Source organism: Engystomops pustulosus, chromosome 6, assembly GCF_040894005.1.
Source record: "Engystomops pustulosus chromosome 6, aEngPut4.maternal, whole genome shotgun sequence".
Taxonomy (NCBI): Eukaryota; Metazoa; Chordata; class Amphibia; order Anura; family Leptodactylidae; genus Engystomops; species Engystomops pustulosus.
This window is the reverse complement of record NC_092416.1, coordinates 4,867,258-4,880,631: the sequence shown is the minus strand read 5'-3', so window position 1 is coordinate 4,880,631 and position 13,374 is coordinate 4,867,258. Positions and strand designations below refer to the sequence as shown.

At 50.7% G+C, this 13,374-nt stretch overlaps 1 protein-coding gene across 2 annotated transcripts in view; it reads right to left on the bottom strand.

The window, feature by feature from the left end:
* LOC140066243 (transmembrane protease serine 5-like) overlaps window positions 1–13,374 on the bottom strand; it is a 52,055-nt gene that overhangs the window by 12,669 nt on the left and 26,012 nt on the right. For both annotated transcript variants that reach the window (XM_072113807.1, XM_072113808.1), the window contains exons 7-12: window positions 12,529–12,651; window positions 12,391–12,434; window positions 11,950–12,115; window positions 11,702–11,871; window positions 11,526–11,621; window positions 11,309–11,451 (exon numbers count right to left, since the gene is read on the bottom strand). In XM_072113807.1, coding sequence (XP_071969908.1) covers window positions 11,309–11,451; window positions 11,526–11,621; window positions 11,702–11,871; window positions 11,950–12,115; window positions 12,391–12,434; window positions 12,529–12,651 — 742 coding nt within the window. The remainder of the gene's footprint in view (window positions 1–11,308; window positions 11,452–11,525; window positions 11,622–11,701; window positions 11,872–11,949; window positions 12,116–12,390; window positions 12,435–12,528; window positions 12,652–13,374) is intronic.

Sequence of the window (13,374 nt, the reverse complement as noted above, 5' to 3'; positions counted from 1 at the left end):
GCTGTTATAGGGGGTGGTCCAGACTACACAGCCAGACTGCTGTTATAGGGGGAGGTCCAGACTACACAGGCAGACTGCTGTTATAGGGGGAGGTCCAGACTACACAGCCAGACTGCTGTTATAGGGGGAAGTGCAGACTACACAGCCAGACTGCTGTTATAGGGGGAAGTGCAGACTACACAGCCAGACTGCTGTTAAAGGGGGAGGTGCAGACTACACAGCCAGACTGCTGTTATAGGGGGAGGTGCAGACTACACAGCTAGACTGCTGTTATAGGAGGAGGTCCAGACTACACAGCCAGACTGCTGTTATAGGGGGAGGTCCAGACTACACAGCCAGACTGCTGTTATAGGGGGAGGTGCAGACTACACAGCCAGACTACTGTTATAGGGGGAGGTCCAGACTACACATTTAGACTGCTGCTATAGGGGGAGGTGCAGACTACACAGCTAGACTGCTGTTATAGGGGGATGACCAGACTACACAGCCAGACTGCTGTTATAGGGGGAGGTCCAGACTACACAGCCAGACTGCTGTTATAGGGGGAGGTGCAGACTACACAGCCAGACTGCTGTTATAGGGGAGGTCCAGACTACACAGCCAGACTGCAGTTATAGTGGGAGGACCAGACTACACAGCCAGACTGCAGTTATAGGGGAAGGTCCAGACTACACAGCCAGACTGCTGTTATAGGGGGAGGTCCAGACTACACAGCCAGACTGCTGTTATAGGGGGAGGTCTAGACTACACAGCCAGACTGCAGTTATAGTGGGAGGTCCAGACTACACAGCCAGACTGCTGTTATAGGGGGAGGTCTAGACTACACAGCCAGACTGCAGTTATAGTGGGAGGACCAGACTACACAGCCAGACTGCTGTTATAGGAGGAGGACCAGACTACACAGCCAGACTGCTGTTATAGGAGGAGGACCAGACTACACAGCCAGACTGCTGTTATAGGGGGAGGACCAGACTACACAGCCAGACTGCTGTTATAGGGGGAGGTGCAGACTACACAGCCAGACTGCTGTTATAGAGGGAGGTCCAGACTACACAGCCAGACTGCTGTTATCGGGAGAGGTCCAGATTACACAGCCAGACTGCAGTTATAGTGGGAGGACCAGACTACACAGCCAGACTGCTGTTATAGGGGAGGTCCAGACTACACAGCCAGACTGCAGTTATAGTGGGAGGACCAGACTACACAGCCAGACTGCAGTTATAGGGGAAGGTCCAGACTACACAGCCAGACTGCTGTTATAGGGGGAGGTCCAGACTACACAGCCAGACTGCTGTTATAGGGGGAGGTGCAGACTACACAGCCAGACTGCTGTTATAGGGGAGGTCCAGACTACACAGCCAGACTGCTGTTATAGGGGGAGGTGCAGACTACACAGCCAGACTGCTGTTATAGGAGAAGGTCCAGACTACACAGGCAGACTGCTGTTATAGGAGAAGGTCCAGACTACACAGGCAGACTGCTGTTATATAGGAGGAGGTCCAGACTACACAACCAGACTGCTGTTATAGGGGGAGGACCAGACTACACAGCCAGACTGCTGTTATATAGGGTGGTCCTGACTACACAGCCAGACTGCTGTTATAGGGGGAGGTCCAGACTACACAGTTAGGCTGCTGTTAGAGAGGGAGGTCCAGACTGCACAGCCAGACTGCTGTTATAGGGGGAGGTGCAGACTACACAGCCAGACTGCTGTTATAGGGGGTGGTCCAGACTACACAGCCAGACTGCTGTTATAGGGGGAGGTCCAGACTACACAGGCAGACTGCTGTTATAGGGGGAGGTCCAGACTACACAGCCAGACTGCTGTTATAGGGGGAAGTGCAGACTACACAGCCAGACTGCTGTTATAGGGGGAAGTGCAGACTACACAGCCAGACTGCTGTTAAAGGGGGAGGTGCAGACTACACAGCCAGACTGCTGTTATAGGGGGAGGTGCAGACTACACAGCTAGACTGCTGTTATAGGAGGAGGTCCAGACTACACAGCCAGACTGCTGTTATAGGGGGAGGTCCAGACTACACAGCCAGACTGCTGTTATAGGGGGAGGTGCAGACTACACAGCCAGACTACTGTTATAGGGGGAGGTCCAGACTACACATTTAGACTGCTGCTATAGGGGGAGGTGCAGACTACACAGCTAGACTGCTGTTATAGGGGGATGACCAGACTACACAGCCAGACTGCTGTTATAGGGGGAGGTCCAGACTACACAGCCAGACTGCTGTTATAGGGGGAGGTGCAGACTACACAGCCAGACTGCTGTTATAGGGGAGGTCCAGACTACACAGCCAGACTGCAGTTATAGTGGGAGGACCAGACTACACAGCCAGACTGCAGTTATAGGGGAAGGTCCAGACTACACAGCCAGACTGCTGTTATAGGGGGAGGTCCAGACTACACAGCCAGACTGCTGTTATAGGGGGAGGTCTAGACTACACAGCCAGACTGCAGTTATAGTGGGAGGTCCAGACTACACAGCCAGACTGCTGTTATAGGGGGAGGTCTAGACTACACAGCCAGACTGCAGTTATAGTGGGAGGACCAGACTACACAGCCAGACTGCTGTTATAGGAGGAGGACCAGACTACACAGCCAGACTGCTGTTATAGGGGGAGGTCCAGACTACACAACCAGACTGCTGTTATAGGGGAGGGCCAAACTACACAGCCAGACTGCTGTTATAGGGGGAGGTCCAGACTACACAACCAGACTGCTGTTATAGGGGAGGTCCTGACTACACAGCCAGACTGCTGTTATAGGAGGAGGACCAGACTACACAGCCAGACTGCTGTTATAGGGGGAGGACCAGACTACACAGCCAGACTGCTGTTATAGGGGGAGGTGCAGACTACACAGCCAGACTGCTGTTATAGAGGGAGGTCCAGACTACACAGCCAGACTGCTGTTATCGGGAGAGGTCCAGATTACACAGCCAGACTGCAGTTATAGTGGGAGGACCAGACTACACAGCCAGACTGCTGTTATAGGGGGTGGTCCAGACTACACAGCCAGACTGCAGTTATAGGGGAAGGTCCAGACTACACAGCCAGACTGCTGTTATAGGGGGAGGTCTAGACTACACAGCCAGACTGCTGTTATAGGGGGAGGTACAGACTACACAGCCAGACTGCAGTTATAGGGGGAGGTCCAGACTACACAGCCAGACTGCAGTTTTAGGGGGAGGTGCAGACAGTAGTTATTACAGTTCTATTCTGGCATAACTCTTAGGAAGCAGAGGGCTCAGGATGAACATTTCTATACCCCATACAGGACAGTGCATAGATGTTTACATGCAATGCTATAAACGGGTCGATCCTGTGATGTAATACAGAGGTCATATAACACCCCGGTATCTCTGATCCTATAAGGACAATGCAGAGATTAGTCCTAATGGTTTTATGATGCAGATAACACACATTTTCCTGCAGGGTTAATGAGTCTGATAGGAAGTAGTCACAAAGGTGATCGCCGCCTGAGGGGTGTAATACAGCCTGGTGGTATACAGGGGACGCTGCTCATACATCCCGGCCTCCGCTCACTGGTGCTGGGGATTTTCTGTGCAGAATCAGGATTATAATAATTTACTTTAAATAATGTGTAATGTGGATGAATATAGAGAAAGCGCTGACCCAATATCATATGATCCAGCAGATAACAGAGAGCAGAGGAGAAGGGGTCGGTGTATGGATGTGGTGACCCAATATCATATGATCCAGCAGATAACAGAGAGCAGAGGAGAAGGGGTCGGTGTATGGATGTGGTGACCCAATATCATACAATACAGCAGATAACAGAGAGCAGAGGGGAAGGGGTCGATGTATGGATGTGGTGACCCAATATCATACGATCCAGCAGATAACAGAGAGCAGAGGGGAAGGGCTCGATGTATGGATGTGGTGACCCAATATCATACAATACAGCAGATAACAGAGAGCAGAGGGGAAGGGGTCGGTGTATGGATGTGGTGACCCAATATCATACAATACAGCAGATAACAGAGAGCAGAGGAGAAGGGGTCGGTGTATGGATGTGGTGACCCAATATCATACAATACAGCAGATAACAGAGAGCAGAGGAGAAGGGGTCGGTGTATGGATGTGGTGACCCAATATCATACAATACAGCAGATAACAGAGAGCAGAGGGGAAGGGATCGATGTATGGATGTGGTGACCCAATATCATACAATACAGCAGATAACAGAGAGCAGAGGGGAAGGGGTCGATGTATGGATGTGGTGACCCAATATCATACGATCCAGCAGATAACAGAGAGCAGAGGGGAAGGGGTCGGTGTATGGATGTGGTGACCCAATATCATACGATCCAGCAGATAACAGAGAGCAGAGGGGAAGGGATCGATGTATGGATGTGGTGACCCAATATCATACAATACAGCAGATAACAGAGAGCAGAGGGGAAGGGGTCGATGTATGGATGTGGTGACCCAATATCATACGATCCAGCAGATAACAGAGAGCAGAGGGGAAGGGGTCGATGTATGGATGTGGTGACCCAATATCATACAATACAGCAGATAACAGAGAGCAGAGGGGAAGGGGTCGGTGTATGGATGTGGTGACCCAATATCATACAATACAGCAGATAACAGAGAGCAGAGGGGAAGGGGTCGGTGTATGGATGTGGTGACCCAATATCATATGATCCAGCAGATAACAGAGAGCAGAGGAGAAGGGGTCGGTGTATGGATGTGGTGACCCAATATCATACAATACAGCAGATAACAGAGAGCAGAGGAGAAGGGGTCGGTGTATGGATGTGGTGACCCAATATCATACGATCCAGCAGATAACAGAGAGCAGAGGGGAAGGGATCGATGTATGGATGTGGTGACCCAATATCATACGATCCAGCAGATAACAGAGAGCAGAGGGGAAGGGGTCGGTGTATGGATGTGGTGACTCAATATCATACAATACAGCAGATAACAGAGAGCAGAGGGGAAGGGGTCGGTGTATGGATGTGGTGACCCCATATCATACAATACAGCAGATAACAGAGAGCAGAGGGGAAGGGCTCGATGTATGGATGTGGTGACCCAATATCATACAATACAGCAGATAACAGAGAGCAGAGGGGAAGGGCTCGATGTATGGATGTGGTGACCCAATATCATACAATACAGCAGATAACAGAGAGCAGAGAGGAAGGGATCGATGTATGGATGTGGTGACCCAATATCATACAATACAGCAGATAACAGAGAGCAGAGGGGAAGGGGTCGATGTATGGATGTGGTGACCCAATATCATACGATCCAGCAGATAACAGAGAGCAGAGGGGAAGGGATCGATGTATGGATGTGGTGACCCAATATCATATGATCCAGCAGATAACAGAGAGCAGAGGGGAAGGGATCGATGTATGGATGTGGTGACCCAATATCATACAATACAGCAGATAACAGAGAGCAGAGGGGAAGGGCTCGATGTATGGATGTGGTGACCCAATATCATACAATACAGCAGATAACAGAGAGCAGAGGGGAAGGGCTCGATGTATGGATGTGGTGACCCAATCCACAGATTAATGGCCAATGGATTATATAACCGTGAGATTTCAAGGGATTAAAGGTCAATCTCTTGTCATATTCACATTATAAAGATAATTCCCCACATTTCCTGGTGCTCGCCCCATGGTAAAGCTGCACTAAAAATGTGGTGTATTCTATCGGAGCAGTGCAGGGGTGGTAAGACTCATGAAGAACGGGCAACAGAAGTCCTGAATCAGGCGCCCCCTGCGCACTACACAGGACACTGCACATAGTACACACTGCACATAGTACACAGGACACCGCACATAGTACACAGGACACCGCACATAGTACACAGGACACTGGTACACAGGACACTGCACATAGTACACACTGCACATAGTACACACCGCACATAGTACACAGGACACTGGTACACAGGACACTGCACATAGTACACACTGCACATAGTACACACCCTGCACATAGTACACAGGACACTGTACATAGTACACACTGCACATAGTACACACCGCACATAGTACACATTGCACATAGTACACACCGCACATAGTACACACCGCACATAGTACACAGGACACTGGTACATAGGACACTGCACATAGTACACAATGCACATAGTACACACCGCACATAGTACACACTGCACATAGTACACACCGCACATAGTACACAGGACACTGGTACACAGGACACTGCACATAGTACACACTGCACATAGTACACACCACACATAGTACACAGGACACTGGTACACAGGACACTGCACATAGTACACACTGCACATAGTACACACCCTGCACATAGTAAACAGGACACTGCACATACTACACAGGACACTGCACATAGTACACACCCTGCACATAGTACACACTGCACATAGTACACACCCTGCACATAGTACACAGGACACTGGTACATAGGACACTGCACATAGTACACAATGCACATAGTACACACACTGCACATAGTACACACCGCACATAGTACACAGGACACTGGTACACAGGACACTGCACATAGTACACACTGCACATAGTACACACCGCACATAGTACACACTGCACATAGTACACAGGACACTGCACATAGTACACACTGCACATAGTACACACCCTGCACATAGTACACAGGACACTGCACATAGTACACACTGCACATAGTACACACCGCACATAGTACACAAGACACTGGTACACAGGACACTGCACATAGTACACACTGCACATAGTACACACCCTGCACATAGTACACAGGACACTATACATAGTACACACTGCACATAGTACACACCGCACATAGTACACAGGACACTGGTACATAGGACACTGCACATAGTACACACTGCACATAGTACACACTGCACATAGTACACACCCTGCACATAGTACACACTGCACATAGTACACACCGCACATAGTACACACCCTGCACATAGTACACCCTGCACATAGTACACACCCTGCACATAGTACACACCCTGCACATAGTACACCCTGCACATAGTACACACCCTGCACATAGTACACACCCTGCACATAATACACACCCTGCACATAGTACACACTGCACATAGTACACCCCTCTGCACATAATACACACCCTGCACATAGTACACACTGCACATAGTACACACCCAGCACATAGTACACCCCCCCTGCACATAATACACACCGCACATAGTACACACCCTGCATATAGTACACAGGACACTGCACATAGTACACACTGCACACAGTACACACTGCACACAGTACACACTGCACATAGTACACAGGACACTGCATATAGTACACACTGCATATAGTAAACAGGACACTTCTCATAGTACACACTGCACATAGTACACACACTGCACATAGTACACAGGACATTGCACATAGTACCCCCTGCACATAGTACACATCCCCTGCACATAGTACACCCCCCTGCACACAGTACACCCCCTGCACACAGTATACAGGACCCTGCACATAGTACACCCTGCACATAGTACACACTGCACACAGTACACAGGACACTGCACATAGTACACTGCACATAGTACACAGGACCCTGCACATAGTACACACTGCACATAGTACACACACTGCACATTGTACACACTGCACATAGTACACCCTGCACATAGTACACACCCTGCACATAGTACACACACTGCACATAGTACACACACTGCACATAGTACACCCTGCACATAGTACACAGCCTGCACATAGTACACAGGACCCTGCACATAGTACACAGGACCCTGCACATAGTACACAGCCTGCACATAGTACTCACTGCACACAGTACACACTGCACATAGTACACACTGCACATAGTACATACTGCACATAGTACATACTGCACACAGTACACACTGCACATAGTACGCACTGCACATAGTACATACTGCACATAGTACACACTGCACATAGTACACACTGCACATAGTACATCCTTTGCACATAGTACACACTGCACATAGTACACACACTGCACATAGTACACACTGCACATAGTACACACCCTGCACATAGTACACACCCTGCACATAGTACACACTGCACATAGTACACACTACACATAGTACACAGGACACTGCACATAGTACACCCCCTGCACATAGTACACACACTGCACATAGTACACACACTGCACATAATACACACCCTGCACATAGTACACACCCTGCACATAGTACACACACTGCACATAGTACACACACAGCACATAGTACACACCCTGCACATAGTACACACTGCACATAGTACACACTGCACATAGTACACAGGACACTGCACATAGTACACCCCCTGCACATAGTACACACCCTGCACATAGTACACAGGACACTGAACATTGTACACACTGCACAGTTTTTAGTATATGTGAGCCAATGTTCTGCAGTAGCTGTGGTGTGTATGATGAGGTTCTGCAGTAGCTGTGGTGTGTGTTATGAGGTTCTGCAGCAGCTGAGGTGTGTGTTATGAGGTTCTGCAGCAGCTGAGGTGTGTATGATGAGGTTCTGCAGTAGCAGTGGTGTGTGTTATGAGGTTCTGCAGCAGCTGAGGTGTGTATGATGAGGTTCTGCAGCAGCTGGGGTGTGTATTACGAGGGGCTGCAGCAGCTGGGGTGTGTATGATGAGGTTCTGCAGCAGCTGGGGTGTGTATGATGAAGTTCTGCAGCAGCTGCGGTGTGTATTATGATGTTCAGCAGCAGCTGAGTTGTGTAGTATGAGGTTCTGCGGCAGCTGTGTATAATGATGTTCTATATCAGCTGAGGTGTGTATTTTGATGTTCTGCAGCAGCTGAAGTGTGTAATATGCTGTTCTGCCGCAGCTGCGGTGTGTATTATGATGTTCTGCAGCAGCTGAGGTGTGTTATGAGGTTCTGCAGCAGCTGAGGTGTGTATAGTGATGTTCTGCAGCAGCTGAGGTGTGTATAGTTATGTTCTGCAGCAGCTGAGGTGTGTATAGTGATGTTCTGCAGCAGCTGAGGTGTGTAGTGTGAGGTTCTAGAGCAGCCGTTGTGTGTATTATGAGGTTCTGCAGCAGCTGAGGTGCGTATAGTGATGTTCTGCAGCAGTTGAGGTGTGTATTGTGATGTTCTTCAGAAGCTGAGGTGTGTATAGTGATGTTCTGCAGCAGCTGAGGTGTGTATGATGAGGTTCTGCAGCAGCTGTGGTGTGTATTGTGAGGTTCTGCAGCAGCTGAGGTGTGTATAGTGTTGTTCTGCAGCAGCTGAGGTGTGTATTGTGATGTTCTGCAGCAGCTGAGGTGTGTATAGTGTTGTTCTGCAGCAGCTGAGGTGTGTATAGTGTTGTTCTGCAGCAGCTGAGGTGTGTATGGTGATGTTCTGCAGCAGCTGAGGTGTGTATAGTGTTGTTCTGCAGCAGCTGAGGTGTGTATGGTGATGTTCTGCAGCTGAGGTGTATATAGTGTTGTTCTGCAGCAGCTGAGGTGTGTATGGTGATGTTCTGCAGCAGCTGAGGTGTGTATAGTGTTGTTCTGCAGCAGCTGAGGTGTGTATAGTGATGTTCTGCAGCAGCTGAGGTGTGTATGGTGATGTTCTGCAGCAGCTGAGGTGTGTATAGTGTTGTTCTGCAGCAGCTGAGGTGTGTATAGTGATGTTCTGCAGCAGCTGAGGTGTGTATAGTGTTGTTCTGCAGCAGCTGAGGTGTGTATAGTGATGTTCTGCAGCAGCTGAGGTGTGTATGGTGATGTTCTGCAGCAGCTGAGGTGTGTATAGTGTTGTTCTGCAGCAGCTGAGGTGTGTATAGTGTTGTTCTGCAGCAGCTGAGGTGTGTATAGTGATGTTCTGCAGCAGCTGAGGTGTGTATAGTGATGTTCTGCAGCAGCTGAGGTGTGTATGGTGATGTTCTGCAGCAGCTGAGGTGTGTATAGTGTTGTTCTGCAGCAGCTGAGGTGTGTATAGTGTTGTTCTGCAGCAGCTGAGGTGTGTATAGTGATGTTCTGCAGCAGCTGAGGTGTGTATAGTGTTGTTCTGCAGCAGCTGAGGTGTGTATAGTGATGTTCTGCAGCAGCTGAGGTGTGTAGTGTGAGGTTCTAGAGCAGCCGTTGTGTGTATTATGAGGTTCTGCAGCAGCTGAGGTGCGTATAGTGATGTTCTGCAGCAGTTGAGGTGTGTATTGTGATGTTCTTCAGAAGCTGAGGTGTGTATAGTGATGTTCTGCAGCAGCTGAGGTGTGTATGATGAGGTTCTGCAGCAGCTGTGGTGTGTATTGTGAGGTTCTGCAGCAGCTGAGGTGTGTATAGTGATGTTCTGCAGCAGCTGAGGTGTGTATACTGTTGTTCTGCAGCAGCTGAGGTGTGTATTGTGATGTTCTGCAGCAGCTGAGGTGTGTATAGTGTTGTTCTGCAGCAGCTGAGGTGTGTATAGTGTTGTTCTGCAGCAGCTGAGGTGTGTATGGTGATGTTCTGCAGCAGCTGAGGTGTGTATAGTGTTGTTCTGCAGCAGCTGAGGTGTGTATGGTGATGTTCTGCAGCTGAGGTGTATATAGTGTTGTTCTGCAGCAGCTGAGGTGTGTATGGTGATGTTCTGCAGCAGCTGAGGTGTGTATAGTGTTGTTCTGCAGCAGCTGAGGTGTGTATAGTGATGTTCTGCAGCAGCTGAGGTGTGTATGGTGATGTTCTGCAGCTGAGGTGTGTATAGTGTTGTTCTGCAGCAGCTGAGGTGTGTATAGTGATGTTCTGCAGCAGCTGAGGTGTGTATAGTGTTGTTCTGCAGCAGCTGAGGTGTGTATAGTGATGTTCTGCAGCAGCTGAGGTGTGTATGGTGATGTTCTGCAGCAGCTGAGGTGTGTATAGTGTTGTTCTGCAGCAGCTGAGGTGTGTATAGTGTTGTTCTGCAGCAGCTGAGGTGTGTATAGTGATGTTCTGCAGCAGCTGAGGTGTGTATAGTGATGTTCTGCAGCAGCTGAGGTGTGTATGGTGATGTTCTGCAGCAGCTGAGGTGTGTATAGTGATGTTCTGCAGCAGCTGAGGTGTGTTATGAGGTTCTGCAGCAGCTGAGGTGTGTATAGTGTTGTTCTGCAGCAGCTGAGGTGTGTATAGTGATGTTCTGCAGCAGCTGAGGTGTGTTATGAGGTTCTGCAGCAGCTGAGGTGTGTATAGTGTTGTTCTGCAGCAGCTGAGGTGTGTTATGAGGTTCTGCAGCAGCTGAGGTGTGTATAGTGTTGTTCTGCAGCAGCTGAGGTGTGTTATGAGGTTCTGCAGCAGCTGAGGTGTGTATTGTGATGTTCTGCAGCAGCTGAGGTGTGTATATACCTGACATGAGTCCACTTTTCCATCCAGGTATCCGGCACATAACATGCGGTGGCTGATCATCCCTGGGTAGTAGAGGCTCTGGTTGCAGAGGTGGCTGCTGATCAGGTGGACCTTGGCCTCTCGGAGGACAGGAGACAGTTGTCCTGGGCACAGAGTAGACATGTTGTGTGTATGGAGATGCGGTGATGTATGAGCAGATACATGGTGGTCTCCTCACCTCCCTCGCTCACGTGCCCCCAGCCGCTGATCCAGCAGTTACCCCGGGGCTGGAAGTGCTGCCATGTCCTGGGTAGACACACGGGCCGCAGGGTCTCTGAGGAGGAGGAGAGGAGAGTAAGGGGAGAGGCTGCGGTCCACATGGGGACATCCCCTTTAAGGCTGAGCACCTCTCACCTGAGAAGGCCATGGGTTGGCTGGTCTTCAGCAGAGCCACATCGTAGTCATTGCTCTCGGGGTTGTACATCCCGTTGTAGTAGATGCTCCGCACCGCGTGTGAGCTGGATGGGTTGAGGGAAGCAGAACCGGCATGGACCTTCCACCTCGACACCGTCAGGAAGTTGGACCTGTGAGACAGAACCAGGTATAGAAAATCTAGAAGGACCCAGGGCCCAGCACACAACATGGACGGGTCTACTACTCACAGGACAAAGCAGTGGGCCGCACTCATCACCCACTGCGAGGAAATGATGGAGCCCCCGCAGACATGGCGCCCATCCCAGCGCAGGCTGACCTGCCACGGCCAGCGCCCCCAGGAGGATGGAGACCCCCCGACTATACGCTGGCTGTCTGCAGAGGAGCGGCCGCAGTCTGAGAAGAGAAGCCACAGAGACGGTGATGGAAGGACCCCCTTATAATAGGATGCTTAGATGCCATGGGCACTCCTGCCCGCAGCATCTTAGGGGGTGAACCTCCAACATAGTTTATCTGATGCAGCTGTTATGGTCGGGGGTCCTGGTACAGATTCCACACAAATCATGTCTGGTTATAGTAATGGCCTCCTCCGGTGGGGAGGACACACAAGTATCAGTGGTATCTGGGACCACAGGGTGACACCTCCCCTCCGCATGACGTGCCCCTCTCACCTGTGCACTGTAAGGAGACCCCCTCTTCGGTTGGACAGTTCTCCCTGCAAAGCGGATACAGAATGTTCTTCAGGAACACACAGACAATTGTCAGGCTGTGAGCGCCCCCTGGTGTCCGGTTAGTGTAGTACAACTTACACAGGACTGAGGAGTCCATCCAGGTTACTGGGAGATCCTGCACTCTTGTTCATCACAGCGAAGGACTCCAGGCAGGCGGGTTCTGTGCCCCCGAGGGGCAGCGCAGAGGATAGGACTGAGTGGCTGCGGGGAGAAGCACAGGGGGTCATGGCTACAGAACAGCAGGATAGATGGTGGAAGAAGGACAGGCTGAGGCCGGGGGGTTCTGTGCCCCCCAGGGGCAGCGCAGAGGACAGGACTGAGTGGCTGCGGGGAGAAGCAGAGGGGGTCATGGCTACAGAACAGCAGGATAGATGGTGGAAGAAGGACAGGCTGAGGCCGGGGGGTTCTGTGCCCCCGAGGGGCAGCGCAGAGGATAGGACTGAGTGGCTGCGGGGAGAAGCAGAGGGGGTCATGGCTACAGAACAGCAGGATAGATGGTGGAAGGAGGACAGGCTGAGGCCGGGGGGTTCTGTGCCCCCCAGGGGCAGCGCAGAGGATAGGACTGAGTGGCTGCGGGGAGAAGCAGAGGGGGTCATGGCTACAGAACAGCAGGATAGATGGTGGAAGAAGGACAGGCTGAGGCCGGGGGGTTCTGTGCCAGACCCAGTGTGAATGGGCAACACCAGGCACACTGCTACAGAACTGTGCTGTATGGATTTATATTCCAGGATTGTAGCTTCACTGCACTGGGGGCGTGTCCTCACACTGCTGTGCTCTGAGCTCTGTGCAATGAGCTGCTCCCACCTGCTGTAGTAAAAGCTAGATTTGGTTTTGGTTGGATATTGCAGAGGAGAGGCTGTGACATAGTTGCAGAGAGCACAGCAGTGTAAGAACCTGCCCCTGGATGCTACAACCCTGGAATAT